General features: G+C 30.0%; 1 protein-coding gene across 1 annotated transcript; it reads right to left on the bottom strand.

Moving 5' to 3' along the window:
• Positions 1 to 3,366: 3,366 nt before the first annotated feature.
• Positions 3,367 to 6,265, bottom strand: LOC128549713 (uncharacterized). The gene has a single exon (XM_053527107.1). It carries the CDS (start codon positions 5,792 to 5,794, stop codon positions 4,466 to 4,468), a length of 1,329 nt encoding a protein of 442 aa, XP_053383082.1. The 5' UTR covers positions 5,795 to 6,265; the 3' UTR covers positions 3,367 to 4,465.
• Between the last annotated feature and the right edge of the window lie 13,676 nt (positions 6,266 to 19,941).

The following is a 19,941-nucleotide window of genomic DNA, read 5'->3' as shown; positions in this document are numbered from 1 at the left end:
TATAATCACTGCAAACAATAGGTATTCATAACTTAATCAAAATATGAAAAAAATCAAGTTTCTAATACCATTACTTTTTGAAATATGACAAAAGGAATTTTTTTAGTTTCCGCGATTACCAGCTTCAGCGGCCGTTTCCATGGTTACGGCACACCGCTAAATTTCTACGACCTCATTTAAAACCTCCATTTGTTGCCGAACTGTTTTTATATAGGTGAAAAAGTTTTGTATGTTGGGTAAATTAAAATCCTTACGGAGGGCCCGTACACACGAAAGCTTCTTCAGATAAATAGCATTACTGCCAAACAACACACTATCGCAACTGATTAAAATGATGTTATCACTCAGCAATTCATGATTACGAGTAAACACGACGGCTTAACCACCCAAGAGCACATTACTGTACCAGAACGTAAAACAGCACGACTTAACAACGCATTATTATAACTGAACTCTATGATGTCAACACTCACTAGTACGTTTACTGGACTGGACACAATGTCAGTAGTACCACACAGCATACTTTTTGACTGAACACAATTAGTGCTACTGCGATTAATGACTTAAGAGCCGAATAGCATACTATTTTAATTTAGCATAAGGACCTTTGCACTGAACAGTACATCACCTGAACTGAACATAATGACGGTATCAGACAACAGTTAGTGTTCACGGCTGAACATAATGGCTACAGTACACAGCAGCATATTAAGTTATCTTACAATAATGATAGTACCAAATAACGACTGAACAGAATTGATATAACACCCAACAGCGTATTGCAGCTGAAGATAATGTAAGTACCACTCAATAATACTCTGCCTCAGCTAGACATAATGATAGTATCACTCAACTGTTTATTTTCATAGTTGAGCATAATGAGTAGAGCACAAAACAGCTTATTATTATAACTGAACATAATAACTGTAACACCCAACAACACGTCATTTTAACTGAACATAATTTTCTTACCACATGCCTGTTTCTTTTAAGAAATGAATATAACGACCTTTACACCGAACAATACATTGACTTGACCGAAGAAAATATAATAGGCACACAACATAATGATAGTACCATTTAACAGTTCTTTTTCACAACTCAACATAATAATTTATTTATATATATATAACACCCAAGAGCATATCATTGCAGCTGAAAGTTTTGTGAGTACTACTCAATAGTACACTTTCTCAGCTAAACATAATGATAGTACCGGTAATAGTTAATGATAGTACCGCTCAACTGTTACCTTATTCTTAAAATTGAACATAATGAAATTAGCACCAAACAGCAGCATTCTACTATAATGTAACACCCCACATTGCATCTTTTTAACTGAAAATAATTGTGTTACCACCTGCCTGTTTCTTTGAACAACTGAACATAACGACTATAGCACCCAACAATACATTGACTTGACTGAAGAAAATATAATCAGCACACAACATAACACGACACATTGTGATTTCCACCCTCAATATTGTATCTCGGACTCAACAGAACGACATTTAACCAGGCATATTTTAAGATCGATTAAATCTGTGTTGATAACTCTCGTGCAATTTACAAAAACATACAATGTAATTTTATTTCATATCTCAATTAAAGTAACTATGTACGTTCGTACAATGTACAACTTGATTTAACATTTCATGCTGCTGTTTTAATGCATCCTGATTTTTTTTGTCAGGAATGTAGTGTTTATATAATGCTCGACTTGGTGCAATTAAGACTAACTTTTCCTTTAGCATTGCTAAAATAACGGTTTTTTATTTGAATAAATCTTGGATAGCACTCTATTTTAATAGTTTCTTGTGTAGATATTTCGATTAATTCCACTATACATGTATTTCTGAATATATGTTTTAGTCCAGTATGGGATCATTAATTTTCTGTCATACGTCATGTATTCTGATCATATACAAATAACAGTCGCAATGACGGTGTACAATGGATAAGCGGAAAGTTAATTAATCTTAAAACCCCATAAATCTATTGGTGTAAATATGGCAGCACATTGCGAGCATTGCTTTGTTGAAATTGTACGCGTGCTGTCATTTTATCACCAATATAGTGTGTTTCATTGAGCAATGTTTTCAGATAATATTAATCTATTCCTTACATATGTTAGGAAAATATAAAGTATACCTCCCAGGAGTGTTGTTTTACATTGCAATATGATAACTGAGATAACACTGCTATACTTTGTACGCTATACTTTCCGAATCAACGTTAAGACCAATATTATATTGACTTAACAGTTATACACTGTCATATGCAAAGTGGCATTAAAGTAACTGTTCCCGTTAACTTCGCACAGTAATTAACTTTATTATTGTAATAATAGTTATGATTATTATAAGTGGTAGTAATAGTAGCAGTTTCCTACATTTTAATAGCACTCTCTTCGACACACAATTACAGAATAACTTATGAACATACAAAGGTTTATGGAGTCAAATATTAACCACAACTGCTTTTTAGATTATTTAAATAAAGATATATACATATAAGAGCAAGAAAAAAAGTCCAACAGGAAAAGACGCAATGAAATAAGCAGCGAAAAATAGGAAATATTTAAAGACTTATAGGGTAAAATACTATTCATAAAATGTATCATCCATTTCAAAAGTGTTATAAAAAACTGTATTAGGAAGCCAGCGTATCAGTTTCCTAAATCGTGAAGACATTTAGTATGACAGGTATATTTCTGGTATATAATGGTCGTCATATGTTGTGTAATACGTATTGCCTTTTGTTTCGAAACATCTGAGACGCAGATGTCAGGAACAATTCGTGGTCCTGTATCAGATTTAGGAAAAAACAAAAAATCGACAACGCATAGACACAGTACCAAAAATATCAGATTTGTCCTTTCAGGTTGTTTTCGATGTTAAGTGCTAGCCAAGTGCACCAATTTACTTATGTTTTCCTTCTCCCCATGTGAAAGTAGAATTTATAGTTGGTACATGTACTCAAAAATGACCTTGAAATATCTGAAGCAAAATAGACAAATCTTTTGTTTTCATTTTTTCATTAGTCTTGTGATTTCTCCAATTATAGTACATACCAAAAATCTCAACAGCTACATAAATTCAATAGAGGATAGTGTAAGTTTAGTCTACTTTCGAGTCTTTGAAAGAGCCTATACTAAACTTTCTTTTGTCATTTAGTAACTTCAAAAACAGATCCTAAAATTCGCGAGTGAAAGAGAATGCTATAATTATATTTTTATGTTAAGCTGACTAAAAAGTATATAATAAAACCCTACAGCATTTTACCTTCAATATTTTCCACTCATGGATGCACTCAGTTCAGGTGATAATTATTGATATAATTGTAAATGAGAGGTCCAAACAAAAATCTTGTTTTAAAGTTGATTATACAGTTAAAATGTGAATGAATATTTATTTATTTATTTATTTCAGTCTCATCTATGTACAATATAACCAGCAAATACAAAATACAAAAATCAATTATTTCATTGTAGAAATAAGGGGTAATTAGCGTAGCCGTGTATATTTTTATGGAATTAGTTTGTAATCAGTGCAGTATCAAAATATGTATCCTTACATTTGTTAAAACTTTCCAGTACACTAATCTGATTTGTATTTACAAACCTAGACAAAACGTTTACAGGATTTATTCAGTTATTAAAGAAGGGGGACATGAATTGCTACGTGTACCACCATACCACTGCGAGTTTAATCACATTGAACTAATTTGGGCACAACTGAAGGAAAAGGTCGGTTAAAGAAACTTGGCATTCAAACTCACTGATGTCCAAACACTCTCACACAATACACTGGCAGAAATTGGAGTTACAGATTAGGAAAATGCTGTGAGGCATGTTTTGGCAACCGAGAAGAACTATCGCCAAACTGAATTGTTGTTTGATGACCAAATTGATCAGATTGTTATACACCTCAGTAATGAAAGTGCTACCGATAAAGCCAGCGAATTTGATTCTGATTCAGTCTGAATTTTGATTACTATTAGGTTTGTACATTTATGATTAAAACTTAAAAATATGAAAAATAAATAAAATATCAGAGGAGTCAAGTTCAAAATCAGAATTACTTAATCTGCTTCGAAAACTCCACCGTTGCCCAGTGGTTTAGAACTCCGAAAGCATTGGTGTAAAACTTTGTTTAAAACATTACTCTATATCAAGGCTGGTTTAATGCATAGCAACAATAAACGTATGTAGTTTTTTTCATATGGTTTAAAACATATTTCTTCAAAAATTTTATTGGCCTAATATTTATACAAGGTCTTGCCTGTGGAACAATGCATACGATTCCAGAACAAATCTTGCAATATGAGTATCTTTAAGATTAAAGAAAGATGGTATGCACAAAATGATCTACACTTTAAATTTTTTTTAAAAAAATGTTGCTTATGGTAGGTTCAAATGATAAAAATGAAATATTATTAAGACTGTTATACATCCACGCGATAGTTACACAGCAAACCCTGAGTCCCTACCACAACATTCACTGCAAAATACTTTTGAAAATAACTGTTTCACCATTTTCCGGAAATGAAGGTTCATGAATCCATAAATAAAAGGATTGATCATACTGTTTATGAAATAAGTTCTCAAAAAGACATGATAGGCAATTTTCCCTGGATTACTCAGTCCAAAGTAGTACTTAGGGTTCGAGTAACGTATTATGAGAATACATAAAAATGGCGTGTATGATAGCATGAATGCTATGGTAACCATCATCATCATCACAGTATTTTTTCTGGTTGCTTTTCTTTTCACAGTCGAAAACTTTCGACTGTTTCGTTTGTACTGCAGTGATGATAACTTTTCATTTGTATCCGTGATTACTGTCGATTCTTCAACTTCGGCAGTCTCATTTACACAAAGTAATGGATTATTTTGGGTTTTAAAGAAATTCAACATTCTCTTATTACCATTTAAGCTCTGTGTATGTTTGCTGACTGAATTCTTTTCCATGTCTTTAGGTCTTCTGACTCCTGTTATGGCAGATACTATGCTTTTACATGTACTAAATAAACCAGTAATATCTTCCTCAACATCCGACGTTATGTCAGAGCATGAAGCAATGTAGATTGTTCTCCCTATTGCGATATACAGTACAATCAGCACTACAAATGTCAGAACAAACAAACTAAACAATACCGTGGTAAACATCAGGAGCAGTCCAGTTCTAATCTCATGTTCATCAGCAATTAAACATGTCTTCCCTATGACATTGACGCTGTTTGCAACCGGAATGGTTATTGTGTGACTTCCGTAGAAAACAAAGGACGGCCATGAAAATATTAAACTAACAATGAATGCAAGTAAACACATGCCTTTCGCGAATGTTGGCGTAAGTTGTCTACTCTTCAGTGGATAATATACCACGATAAAGCGTTCTATCGCAATAGACACGCGAACCAGTGAGCCTGTGTTGTTTAAGAAGTAAGTACAGCCTCGCGATATTTTACATAAGTAATGCATATCGAATGAAATCGGGTGCCATAAAACTGCTATTTCAAATGGCATATTGAATACGCAGTTTAACCAATCAAGGACACCTAAAGTCAAAATAAATACACGAGTTCTATTTTTCTTCCACCTTTTCCAGTAAATATATATCACTGTAGAGTTTCCAATAAAGCCCAGCATTGCGTATAGAAACGTTAATATAAACGGCAAAATGTAAATTTTCCAAGCGGCTTTTTCAACATCATCAAATATTTGTCCATCCTTGATTGACACTATTGCCTTATCAGTGGTTATATTAAGCTGTTCAGTGTAATTTAATGCCATCTCTCCCGATTACCTTGACTGTTTTAAAGCTTTTACTGCGACCTTAGCAGCTACATATTTTACATACTTTAATGAAATTCACATCAATATAAAAGTGAATTACAAGTACATCAGAACTACGTGTGCTTCAACTAGTCAAAAGCGGCAAACTTCCGGGCTAAAAATGTGTTTTGATTGTCCGGAAGCTTGCACTGGCGGCTTTAGCAGTTTTCAATCTCCATGCAACCTTGGCTGTACGCTTATTATTATTATTTCACATTGGAGGTCTCAGAATTCTAACAGTTTTTCTATCAACAGTTATTATGAAGCTAACATACGGAGTAATCTTGCTGACGATCTCGCATACACTTTATCAATTCACTTCATTATACAGACTTTGCCTTTTATCCACCTGAAAATGAAAAGATGACCTCATTACTGCGGCAAAGCCACACATGACATCTAATGTGGATGTAATTGTTTGTATATTGTAGGTACTAAGACATTTCTAACATTTTAGTGGAATGATACAAAAGAAACGGCGGAGATGATAACTTTACACTTATTGTTAGTCTATCAATAATACATATTACTATCAAATGAGCAATCATCATATTATATGTTGACATCGGCCAACACTGCGAAAAAAAGGTCAATATACGGGAGTGTACGGTCCTGTATATTTCGAAAATACGGGAGTATACGGGATGTATATTACAAATATACGGACCTAATATACGATCCCGTATTCGGAACATCTAGTATACGGGAAGTCCGTATATTTGTCATGCATAAACGGGATCCCGTATACGCCGAATATACATAAATGTATATTTCCCGTATATATGCAATATACGAACTTTAAAAAAAATCCCTGGAAATGGTGTTTATTCGTGTCCTGCTTTAACATAAGTTTCATTTCCATGTATTCGAAGGGTCTTGAGACTTTTTACCCGTATACTTTCCGTATTTTAGAATATACGGAACACGTATACGAGCCTGTGTATTCCGAATATACGTAGTATACGGATCCCGTATTTTTGTCATATACGGACTGTGATTGCATCTAATCTACGGGGCATATACGGACTTGTATTTTCTAATATACGGGCTTCGGATTTTTTCCGTATACGCATGATATACTAAGTATACGGATCCCGTACTTTTGTCATATACGGGGCATATACGAAACTGTACTTTTTGATATACGGGCTACGGACTAGTCCCGTATATGCATGGTATACGCAATATACGGATCCCGTACTTGTGTCATATACGGGGAAAATACGAAACTGTATTTTTTACTATACGGGCTACGGACTAGTCCCGTATATGCATGGTATACGCAATATACGGATCCCGTACTTGTGTCATATACGGAATGTATTTGCATCTGATATACGGGGATATACGAACCTGTAGTTTTTGATATACGGGCCAGGTTTTTCCCCGTTTATGCAAGATATGCAGAGTATACAAATTCCATATTTGTGTCACATTTAGACTGAATTTGGTTTTCGTATTCGGGGAATTCACGGACCAGTAGTTCTAAAAGATACATTTATCAGACATTTCCCGTATATGCATGTGTAGTATACAAATCGCCTATTTTTCGGCGACGCCGTCTAAATTCGTTTTCGTTACCTATGCCACGTGACTTCAGTTTGCAAATCAAACTACTTGATAACGCATTATAGATAATTTATCAAAATGGAAGATTTATGCAACACTCTGCCTGATTGGACGAGAGTGTCAATTTCTTTCACTCTGTTGATTGTGCTACGCTGAGTGAAATGTAGACAAAGCGTTTATTCTTAACGACGCTGTTCACAGTTTTAAAGTTAACTTTGGCTCAGTACATTTAGCAAGAATATTGATATATCTCAAAATGATAAGTGCTTTTTAAAAAATTTCCTTGTTACAATTGTCGTCTGTAGATGAAAAGGTTTCTTGCTTTTATGACTTATTCAGATTGCATATTAAAATGAGTACTTGTTTGCTTTGATATATTTGTTATAAATTATTTAACTGATTTATTATATATGAATATTTTTCTTTAGTATGGTATGCAAATATTGAACTCAGCTGAAATCTGTTTCATTATATATATGCTATATAATGACTGAATCTCATTACACTGAAATGAAGGTAAGTTGCATACAGTTATCTCTGTGATATGACTACGGTCAAACTTTGCTTATGAAACAGAAATATTGAAATAATTACAATTATATGTTTTGCTTGACCTTCACTTTTTTATAGGTGTGACGTCATTGTCCAAAGATTCACGAATAGCGAATATGCATTTGTTAAAGCGGGATCAGTTGGCCTATTTTAGAAATAAATAAAAATAATAAATAAAAAAATCCTTTAATTGATTTTTTCTCATGTATTCTAATCAAACTTGATTTGTAGCATCTTTATTAGGCACGCAGCCAACTTTGTTCAGCTGGGACATTTGACCCCTTTTAGGGGCTGCTAGAGCTAAAACTAGAAATGCCTTTATACAGCGTCTCATGAACAGCTTGGTGGATCTTTGTCATACTTGGTCTGGAGCATCATTATAAGGTCCTCTTCCAAATTTATTTATGTAGGAACTTGGGCCCTATTAGGGACCACTATAGCTAAAAGTTATAGCTATAGTGGTTTCGCATTAACCACTAAAATGTAATGGATTTTTATCAAACTCGATGTGTAACAATATCGTAAGGTCTCCTGCTATTTTGTTACAAATGGGGATAGGGACCAATTTAGCTAAAAATATAAACACGTTTAATGACCTCTTCTCATGAACCGCTTCATGAATCTTCATCAAACTACTGCTGTAATTATTCGTCTAAGGATAAACGAAACAAAATTGCAACCCTACGAAACCTTTGCGAAAAATTAAAAGAGAACCATTTAAATTGTTAAAGTGCGGTGTTTAGTTTTGCAGTTTGAAAAATGTTAGATGAAAGATGAATGTTAGATAAAAAAATTCATAAACTTCTTTCCTTATCACAATTCGCCGACTATCATTTTTAAAGATATTTCTTGTTCTTTTATGTGAACTGATTTCGAATATATGGGCACACACTGAAAGATGACAAAATGGATGTCGGTGATAACTACAGCAGAATACGTATGTTAGAATCGAAAAAAGCAAGACAAAGACAGGGTATGAGAAAAAAATTATATTGTTATTAATTGGAGACATGTCAGATTAAACTAACATTTCATTCAACTTAAATACTTTTTAAATGAGTTTTTCAAACGATTATGAATCATTTTCATTTCTTGTCCAAATGAAATAAGCAGAATTAAAATGTGAGTAATCAATAACATCAAGCATTTCTTAATATTATTATGTTCATTTCTAATTGAAAAACTAGCAATTCGCACATTTAATTCTGCGCGGTTGACTCAACAAATCAATTGAGTATCACTTCTTTTACTATTGTCTGTACATGTTTTCGTTATTCCCATGAATGCTGATTACCGCTATAGGCTTTTCGATTTGCCGTCTTCTAAAAAGAGCAGTACACCCCTCCTAATGTCCGAAGATGTACTTTAAAAAGACGCATGTTGGTTCTGTACTGGAACATGATATGTAAGCAGGTTACAAATGATGAACCACATGGAAATATTCAGTTTCCTGATCTCAATAAGTATAAGCTTTTATCTGTTGTTACGAATGTCATTGAGAACGAATGACTCATCTGGGCTGTCTGTCTGCATCTGTTGATCAAACTAGTAGAAACTTCACACATAAGTATATTCTCTATCGTGAAAATAAATAGTCGTCCCGTTTTCTGATTCCAGTAAACAACTCTTGTGTCAACCTGGAATAAAAAAAATGCACGCATTAAAAGTTATAAAAAATGGACTCTTGCAATTCATAGATACTGATAATTATATCTATTAAATGATGTGAAAATTATGACGAATAAAATGACATGTGGGCAGGGATGACGACATCATTAAGTGTCAGAACGCACCATACTCATTTCGTCGCGAAAAGAAATTAGATATCATTAAACGTGCCTGTTGATATTTAATACAAGTTATCTATGTAGTGTTTTATTTGCATTTTATGGTTATATTACGTTAAAATCTATCTCCCAAATTATATTTAATATAAAATGCATGGTGTTCATAGTGCCGTCACACGTTGTCCGGTCAATCCTCAGCTCATTTTGATGGATTGTCTTCAAACTGACATACAGTGATAACATAAATACGGGAGAGACTTTTTTCAAGAGAGATTTTACCTGTCACAAAACTTCAAAAGCACATAAAGTGCGGTAATGGGATCTAAATAACACTTCCCCATTTTATTCCTACCAAAATGTCAAAACTACAGCCACGGCATAATAGTAGTATAGTAATTGTTTGTGCGAGCGTTCGACCCCACTTGACCTATAACCCCTTGGTCAGGACTGACCAATGCCGGACAATTTAAAACATAGATTTTAACTTTACTTTCGTTTTCTCATATTTTCGGAAAACCTGGTTATAAATAACTGACATATTTACTTTACTTTCGTTTTCGTATTTTCGGAAAACCTGGTTATAAATAACTGACGTATTTTCTGAAATGTTATATGGGATTTACGTGACATTTTCTGAAAATGGTTATGAACGGTTGTTAAGTTACGTGTAAACAAATATAGCGTATTTCACAACACAAACGTAATTGATTAGCACCAGAACCTTCTTTGCTAGCATAAAAAAAAGCCGCATAGAAGCAAATAACTTTATACTGCTGACTTATACCTACAACAACAGAACAGAAAGGAGTTTTAAAGGACTATAATGTAAGTTATATTTTGTTATATATCTTTTTACTAATTTTAGACTATTATCCCGCTGCTTAAATATTTTAATATGAATCTAAACAATGTATTTATACGTTGTAGAATACGTAAGTGGTACAAAATTTTAAAGAACTATTTCTTTATTTCATTTCAGGAGTATTCAAGAGTTTTACCGAGATATCGATGGTCTGACTGTATATTTAAGAGAAAAATACCCCATTGACCACGAAATTACAGAAATGGATTAATTCATATTGAAAACAATTTTACAAACTTTTTAAAAAATTTCCCTCGGGAACCGAACGAAAAACAAAACTTCAGGAAGAAACGAATTTTTTAAAAACAAGATATAATAAAATTACAACATAAAATTGGCATCGAAAAAAAAAAAACAAACCCCTACAAAAAAAACCCAGATACAATGAAAAAAAAAAAATTTGGGAAAAAACCTTCTCAGACGAACGAAAAACCCCCGTAAATTTTTACCCGCGACCCATAAATTTCAGATAAAAGTCCGAATTTTTAAAAAGCGGGATAAATTGATCCCTCAGATCAAGAAATGTTTTTTTTAAAATTTCATTAAAAAAGGGAAAAAAGGAAAAAAAAAAGTTTAAAATGTTTAAAAAAAAAGGGAAAAAAAAAGGATTTAAGTAACATTTAAAAATTTTAAAATTTTAATTTTTTCTTTAAACACATTGCAACTTTTAATACGTTTGAATGATTTTGCAATGAACAAAAAATAAAAATTTTAAAATTTGCGTTTTCAATGAATAAAATCCCAAAAATTTTACAACATTAAACAAATTTTACAAAAAATTTAAGTACAAACAACGAACCCCCAAAAACCTTTTTGATATACCATGGGCAAATGCATAAATTGAATATCATAATATTTTTAAATTTTTATAAAAAATCACTAAACCTTTTGAGTAAAACCATGGGCATATGCATAAATTTGTTCATAATATTTAAAAATTAGAAAATCACTAAACCCGTTTGAAAAATACCATAGGCATTTTGCATAAATAAATTTTAAAAAATTATTTTTACATTTTTTTTACCTCATTTTTTTTTGAAACAATAAATCATAAATGCCGTGCCAGGGAAAAACCCCAACATAGGGGGTTTGGGGCGACCAGCTTTGGATCCGACCACCTCCCAAACCCCCAAAGTCTGGTCGGGGATCCATGCTTTTCGCTAACATTTTTTCTCCAATTCCACTAGGCTTTAAAAGCGAACAGCTTTGGACCTGACCAACTGCGGGATGCGCAGGCGGGTCGATCCATGCGGGGTCGCACACCCCAAATTTTGGTTTTTTTCCCAATGGCACGGCCCCAAATTTGTTATACAAATTTGTAATTTTTATAAAAAAAAAAACAAAAAAAACCACAAAAATGTTTGTTTTGTCTTGATATTGTTTTTTTATTAAATTTAAACCCCCGGGTATTATACAATCACGCCTTTTTTTCTTTTCCGTATATAGAATTTGATGTAACAAATCCGCCAAAAGCAAAAAATTGTTTTTTCTAAAAATTTTTTTTGGGTTGAATCGTCATAAGGATAATGTAAATTTCCCCCGGGCCCTTTTTTTGGGGATAAATTTTAATTTTTTTTTCTATACATGATTTTAACTGTTTCAGGGGTCAAAGCCCCTCACTTTATATTTCATTATAAAATCCCTTCAAATAACCAAAAAATTGTATAAATTTTCAACATTCCCCCCCTAAAAAAAAAAATTTTATATTGGGTTTTTAAAAAATGGGTTTTTTTGGGCCCACCGGGGGCCGGTCCCCTTTAATAAAATTTTTAATATCTATTATATACTTTTCCGGGTTTTTTTTAAAAACTTTAAAACACACCCCCCCCAAAACACATCTTTGAAAATTAATTTAAAATTTTTTGGTTTGTGTTTAAAAAATCTTTATAATCAAACAAAATTCCGGGTTTTTAAATTTTAAAAAGCATTTAAATAGTTCCCCCCGGGCCATATTTTCATATGTTTGAAAACCCGGGCACCACCACGGTTAAAATTTTTTTTCATTTTTTATGTAATCATAAAGAGTGTTTTTTTAAGATTCAAAGAGAAACATTTTCAGTCCCACTTCCTCTAGCCTATTTTTTATTTTTGTCTTTTTTTAAGTTGAAGAGTTTTTTTCAGTAAATCATAAAGTCGTTTTGTTGAAGCAACTTCAGAAGCAGTAAATTGTCAACAACACCCTTTGTTCTAGCAAATTTGGTTTTTCTTTTTTTAAAAAAAAAACTTTTTTTAACTTTTTTTTTAAATTTTCCCCTTCACTTTAGGGGGTAATTTTCCCGACATCAGTGGTTATTGTTTTTAGTATTAGCAGTAAAAATTTGGGGAATTAGCAATGATTGATTCTCCTTTTTTAGCTGATATTTAAATTTACAGAGCCCCCAATCTTTTTTTTTTTAAATTTTTATCTTTAAATTTAATCTTTAAATTCTTTAAAAACTTTTTTGTAAAAAACCCTTTTAAATTTACTTAACTCTTCTTACTTTATTTTTTGGATTTGCATCAACATTATTAACCCTTTTTACAATTTTTTTTCCTAAAATTTTTCCCTAGCTGATTTTTAAAACGGGGTTTTAAATTTGCTTCAGTTTTGCAAAATTAAACTCTCCTTTTTTAACGATTTTCAACAAAAAGCCCAAATCATGTTTTTTGTTCTTCAACTTTGGGGCATTAACGGGGCCCCATATCTTCTTGAAAAATTTTTTTTTGTAATATTACTTAAGTCCCCCAAATTTTTTAAAATTAAATGACGGTTTGTCAACAATACAAACCCCAATTCAAAAATTTTGTTTTTTAAAGTAAACAAATTTTAAAATTTAAAACCCCTTTTTAAAAAATCCTCAATGCTGAAATAAAGATAAACACCTCTTTGTGAAGCTGCCTTTTTTAAATTCAGTTTTAAAATTTTCTGCAATTTAAATTTGAAATTAATTCAAAAAAACCCCTTTAGCTTATTTTCATTTCAGAAATTTAGTTTATTTATTTCTGTTTGTTTTCTAACTAAATACATTTTTGTAACTTTTTCTCACCCTTAAAATAATCTTGTCTTTTTAGTTCTTCAGGGTTTAATCAAACAATTTTTTAAATTTTAAATTTTTGGGTGAATAAAATTTTTAAAATTTAACTCGAAATACTTCTTTTATGTTATAAATCTGTTAAATCAGTTTTCCCTCTTAAATTTCTTTAATAGAATCAACCATCCTTTCTTTCCCCTTTCTTAAATTTTTCCCTTTTGAAAACTAAAACCAAAATTAAAAATAAATTCTTAAAAAAAATCTTTTTTTAAAATTCTTCAAAAAATTTTTTACTTCTGCTTTTTTAGTTTTTCTTTTAAAAACTTTTGATATCATCAAGATTATAGTCATCATTAACTTTGAATATTTTTATATAAAAACCGCCCTTTGGAAACTACTTTCGGGGGTTTTATCTGGATTCCTAGGTTGATTTTTTTAATTCCCTTTCCCCTATCTAATGCTCTGTTCATTGTTTTATCAATTTCCTTATTTCTGTAAGAAATGTTTCCCCAGCCCTTTCAAAGTTTTTTGGATTTTTTTTTTTAAGTAGCATAATCACTTAAATAAATAAAAAATTTTAAATTTTTTATTTTTATACTGTCAGGTTCACTTTTTTTTTTTAAACCTCATTAAAAACCCCCTTTATATTTTTTACCAGTAAAGTTTTAAAAAACCCCCCCTTGGGTTTGAAATATAATGAAACAAAATTTTTAAATTTGTTGCTTTAAGCAAAAGATTGGGGTTAATTTTTTGTTCTTTTAAAATCATATCTTTTTCCCCTCGTTTACCGGGCCTTTTTTTTAAAATAAAAAGTGAACAGTTCATTCGTTTAAAACCTTTGGTTTTTTAAAGAAAAGGACTGACTTAAAAAAAAAACCCACAACATTTTTTTGTGTCGCCTGAATAAAGAAATTTTGTTATTTCATTTTGAACTTTTTTATTTTCCCACATCAAAAATCATAAAAAATTTTAACTACTTTTTTTTTTTCGGGTTTCAAGATTCCCCACAAGTTCAATTTGTTTGGGGATCAGCTAAATTTTAAAAGTATTTCATTTGGATCTATTTTAAAAATTTTTTTAAAAATTTGGCTTAATTTGGGTTAAAAATTAAAAATTTTGATATTTAGATTGTTCTGGGTTTTTTAGCAAAAATCAATATAATTTTATCAAAAAATAAAAAAGGGGGTTTCCAAAGTAAATGCATTAAGTTTTTTTTTTTTCCCCAGACCCCGAAGACCCCACAAAATTAAAAATTCCCAAAAAACAAGAATCCCCCAAAAAAAGGATATTGTTTAAAAATTGGTTTAAAGTTTTTGGGAAAAAATTCACTTTTTGTATCAAAATTTAAAAATTTTTTTTTTTTATTTTTTAAATAAAAAACATGTTTTACATTATTATACATTTTTCTTACATTAATATAAAAGGGCAATCAAAATTTAAATGAAAAAAAATAAAAAAAAAATTAGTGGGGGAAAAAAGATAGAGATCTTAGAGAAAAAATAATGAGAAAAAAAAATAAGAAAACTACAAATGGGGATAGTAAAACTGAATTTAAAACCCAATTACTAAAAAAAAAGAAAGCCAAAAAGAAAAAATTAAACAAGTCATTTAAAAGCAAAAACCTTGGAAAAAAACAAAAAATTTTGCATTACGGGTAAGAAATGAAAAAATACAAACATATCGGGGTTTTAACCACGGGCATTCCAAAAACCAATACGATTTTTTAAACCCCCCAAAAGATCATAGGGGTTTGGAATGATGAAATGATAAAGTTTAAAGACACAAAAAAAATTTCCTAAAAATTTTTCCCTAAAATTTTGTTTGGAGAAAGACCGAAAGAAAAAAGGAAAAAACCTACAGAATTTAAAACTTTTCGGAAAATGATTTTTTAGAAAAAAAAGGATTTTAAAAACCCCGCCCCTAAATTTGTTTGACTTTTAACGGGAAAAGAAATTTGATCCAAAAAAATTACATAAAGAAAAACTTAAAGCTAAAATAGTTTGGTTTTTACGGAAGATATTAAAAAATTAAAGGTTTTCAATAACGGGAAAATTCAAATTCAAAAGTTCCAAATAAAAAAAAGGGAATTTAAAAGAATTAAAACATGTTTCAAGGTGAACTTATAAATACAAAGCCGGGGTTAAATAAAAATTCTTAAATGGCTTCTACAAAAGGACAAGGAAAAAAAACATCATAACCCATAAAAAATTTTTCCCCAAAAAGGACAATAGGGAAAAATTTAATTATATATTTTAAAAAAATTTTAGGGTCAAAAAAAAAAAATTGCTAAGGATAGAAAAAACTGGAAAAAAGTCTTAACGCTAAAGTATTTTAAAAATTTGAATTTAAATTTGATTAATAAAAAGTAAAAACATAAAAAAAAACCCTTTAAATTCCAATTCAAGAAAAATTTTCAAAAAATGAACAGAAAAATCGGGAAATTAAACCTATCAAAAAAAAGATCATGAAATTTAAAAAAGTAATTAGGGGACAAGGAAAAGACTTTGCCCCATGAAATCCAAAGTTTTTTTTTAAAAAGACTTGGATTAAAAATTTGTGGTTAAAATTTGCGGAAATAATAGGGAAAAAACTAAAAAAATAAAGGGAATTAAAAATTGATAACAAAAAAAAAGGGAATTCACCCTTACCAGAACAAAAATAAAAAAGTTATAAAAAAATTATTTTTCTTGAACAAACCCTTTAATAAAAAAAAAAGGAAACCCAAAAAAAAAAAATTAATTTCCCTGAAACATTTAAAAAAAGATAAAAAAAACCCCAAGTGATTTTCCCAATCAGTTTTAAGCTTTTCTTTAATTTTAGATAAAAAAAAAAACTTATTTTTCCCGGGTTTTGGGGATAGTATAAACACTAGACCAAATTTCTTGGCATAATTTTAGTGATGAAAAGACAAAAAAGAATTCTTTAATCAAAATGGAAGGATTGGAAAGATATCATATTTACAAATTTTCTTACAGTTAAAACAGATTTTAAAAAATTTAAAATTGGGGAAAAACATTAAAAAAAAAGGTGTTTAATGAATTTGATAAATCAAAAATTGCTCCAAAAAATTTGGAATTTGATTTAAAAAAATTAAAGATTTTTTTTAAAATTAAGAAAATTTTTTGGTTTGGGGTTTTTGGGGAAAACAAATTTTAAACCAAATTTACTTGGAAATTAAAAAAAAAAAAATGAAAACAAAAGGGAATTTGGGGAACTACAACCCCAAAATTTAAAACCAACCCTCGTGGATAAATTCCCATTAAATTGTGATCTTATTGAAAATTCCTTTTTTTATGGTAATTTCAGTGATATTTCAAAAGTTTTAAGTACTGCAAAATTTAAAACAAGTTTTTAACCAAAATTTACAAAAAAAACCACAAAAAAGGGGATATTCTGAAAAAAAAAAATTATTTTTAAAAAATTTCCTTTAAAATAAAAATTACAAAAGAAATTTGGTAGAAAAATTTAAAATTTTATGAGGTTAAAAAAATTTTACACTAATTTTAAAAAAAAATTTAATTTAAAAAATTTTTAATTAAATTTTTATTTTTTTATATAATGTAAAAAAAAGTTTAGACAAAAAAAAAGGGAATATTTTTTATGTTGATGCTCACAGGGGAAAATAAATCATACATGGTAAAACCTGAGGTCCCCCGAGATTTTCCTCTCGGTCCCGGGACTTTGGGGCACAAAAAAAATTGCTTTCAAGGGATTGCATCTTTAAATTTCAACAACCCGGAAAAAAAAACTTTTGGGAAAAGCAGGAAAAACAGCACTTTAAAGTGGAACAAAAAAGGTTGGGGGAAAAGAAGTTTTGGGAAATTTTTGCTGCAAACCCCAAACTTAATTTTGGGAAACTTCACTGAGATACTAATAAAATTTTTGAAAAAATTTTAAAAAAAAACCCCGCTCCGGCATTGGTAATTTAATTGCCAAGGAATTACAAGAAAAGAATAATATTTAAAAAAAGTAAGGAGGAGGAAGGAAATTCTTAGAAAAAAAGAAAATTGTCAGGACTGGAACTTCCCGCCCAAAAAAAAACGGGATAAAAAAGATTAATTTATAAAAATTTAAAAAAAAAAAAAAAAACTAAAAAAAAAAACTAAAGGGTTTTAAAATTTAATAAAAAAATAAAATAATTTTAAATTTTAAAAAATTTTAGAACAAAACATTTTTTGGAAAAAATTTAAATTTAAATCCCATTCCCAAATTTGATACAGCTTTAATATCTGTCCCCGGGGAAAAAATGTTAAAAAACAAAAAAACCGGTTTTCACTTTACAATTTAAAGATAGAAATTCATAATTTTTATTGGGTTTTAAAGCTTTTTTTGAGTAAGTTTTTAAAAATAAATAAGCTTTCAAAAGGGAATTTAAATTTTGCTGAAAAGGAGATCAAATTGCTTTTAAATTTAAAAATGGGAGCTTTATTAATTTAAACAGTTAAGGGGTTAAAAAAAAATGGAAAAAAGTTTTTGATTGTAATAATTTTTAAAAAAGGTAAAAATGTAAAAAGTTTTTTTTGAACTATTTTAAAAATTATGCAAAAAACAACTGGGAAAAAATGAATTTTAAACTCTTTTGAAACTACGCTGTTCGAAAATGGGAAGACCAAGCGGAAAATTTAAAAATTGGGTTTCGCTATTAGAAAGAAATTAATCCAAGGTTGGGCTGAGGTTAACACAAAAATTCCAATTAAAAAAATTTTTCATTTTTTTTAGGGTTTTTGAAACAATAATTTTTTCTCCAAGTCAAAATTTAAAAAACACTGCAGCCCGACGATGAAGAAGAATTTAATTTTTTAGAAACAAAAGCTTTCTGATCCGGGGAAAGGGGAAATTTTAACAAAATTAATTCTATGGGTTCCACGTTTGATTTTTTAATTTAATTTGGTTTGAACTAAAAACTCCCGAAAGATTTTAAAAAAAACAAGATGGTCAACCTTCGGGAAATGATGATGCAAACAAAGGGCACAACAATTAAAAAAAACTTTTAGAAAAACAGCTTGGGGTAAAAAAACCACAACAAGTATTTATTATTTACAACGACCTGAAAAAAGAAATTTCACAAATACAAAATCCACCCTTTATTAGATACATTTTAAAATTAAAGCACAAAAAGATTATTTTAATTGCACTTTGAGCTCTTGTCGTCTTGAAGTTGGGAATGGTTTTTTTATCCAAAACAAATACACAAGTATATCCCAAAAATAAAATGAAAGATGAAATTTAAAAAATTTTTTATAAACAAAAAAAAAAAGACTACCGGGGGTCCCGCTAAATGAAACAAACTTTAAAAAAAAATTTTTTTGGTTTTTTTTATTTTTAAATTGGAAAAAAAAAAGGGGAATAACCCATAGAAGATCCTAAGCAGATTACATTAACAATTAAGTTTAAAAACACTTCCCCGCAAATCGAAATTTTCGCAATTTTAAACATAAGGAAACAGTTTAAATAAATACAATTGTAAAAAAAAATTGTTAAAAATTTAAAAAAAAATAAAAATTTAAAAAAAATATAAAGAAAATTAAATTTATATTGAATATAAAGTTAATCTTTCAGATGGACAAAAAAAATTTTTGCAAAAAGCCTTTTAAAAAAAAAAAACCCAATACTTTAAGATTAAAACATAACAATTACTGGAAACTTTCCCTTTTCTAATTTAAAAAAAACACAAAATAAACAATTTAAAAAAACTTTTGCAAAAAAAAAGGGAAAAAAATTACAATTTCAAAAAACAAATGTCCAGTTTAAGGGCCAAAAAGGGGGATTTTTAGGGGGCTTTTCCCGGTTTGTTTGGAAAAACAAATTTTTCCATGGGAGCAAAAAAAGCTCCAAAAATAAATTTGCTCCTCTAGGGATTGGGGGCTTTGTCCCCGGGGTACCATACTGGTGTTAAAAAAATACTTGGGAAAGGTAAATTTCAGTTTGCTAAAGGGTAAAGAAATAAAAATCACCATATCTTACACCTAATCAAAAAAAAAAACTAGTAGGGTCTGGAGTGATTAAATTTAAAAACAAAAACAAAAACAAGACGGGGGGTTTTTAAAGGGAAATTCTGCTAAATCTAGGGGTAAAACCCTTTGATTTACATCTTTGTTTAAGTGGAAAAGGGGCATGGGCAGGGGGGAATTTTAAATTCCCCAGGGAAACCCAAAAAGGTTTTTTGGGCTACAGATTGATTCACAAAAGGGGAACCTTTAAAGACGAATTTCCCAAAAGTAAAAAAAAAAAAAAAAATTTTAAACAAACCTTTTCAAAATTTGAAAAAATTTAAAAATGGGTAAAACCCAAATTTAAAAATTTAAAAAATTTTAAAGGGGGGTA

Source organism: Mercenaria mercenaria, chromosome 16 (genome assembly GCF_021730395.1).
Source record: "Mercenaria mercenaria strain notata chromosome 16, MADL_Memer_1, whole genome shotgun sequence".
Taxonomy (NCBI): Eukaryota; Metazoa; Mollusca; class Bivalvia; order Venerida; family Veneridae; genus Mercenaria; species Mercenaria mercenaria.
This window is presented reverse-complemented; position numbering and strand designations above follow the sequence as displayed.

Excerpts from the sequence above, each read along its gene's own strand:
- LOC128549713 (XM_053527107.1), bottom strand. The coding sequence starts at position 5,794 with ATGGCATTAAATTACACTGAACAGCTTAATATAACCACTGATAAGGCA.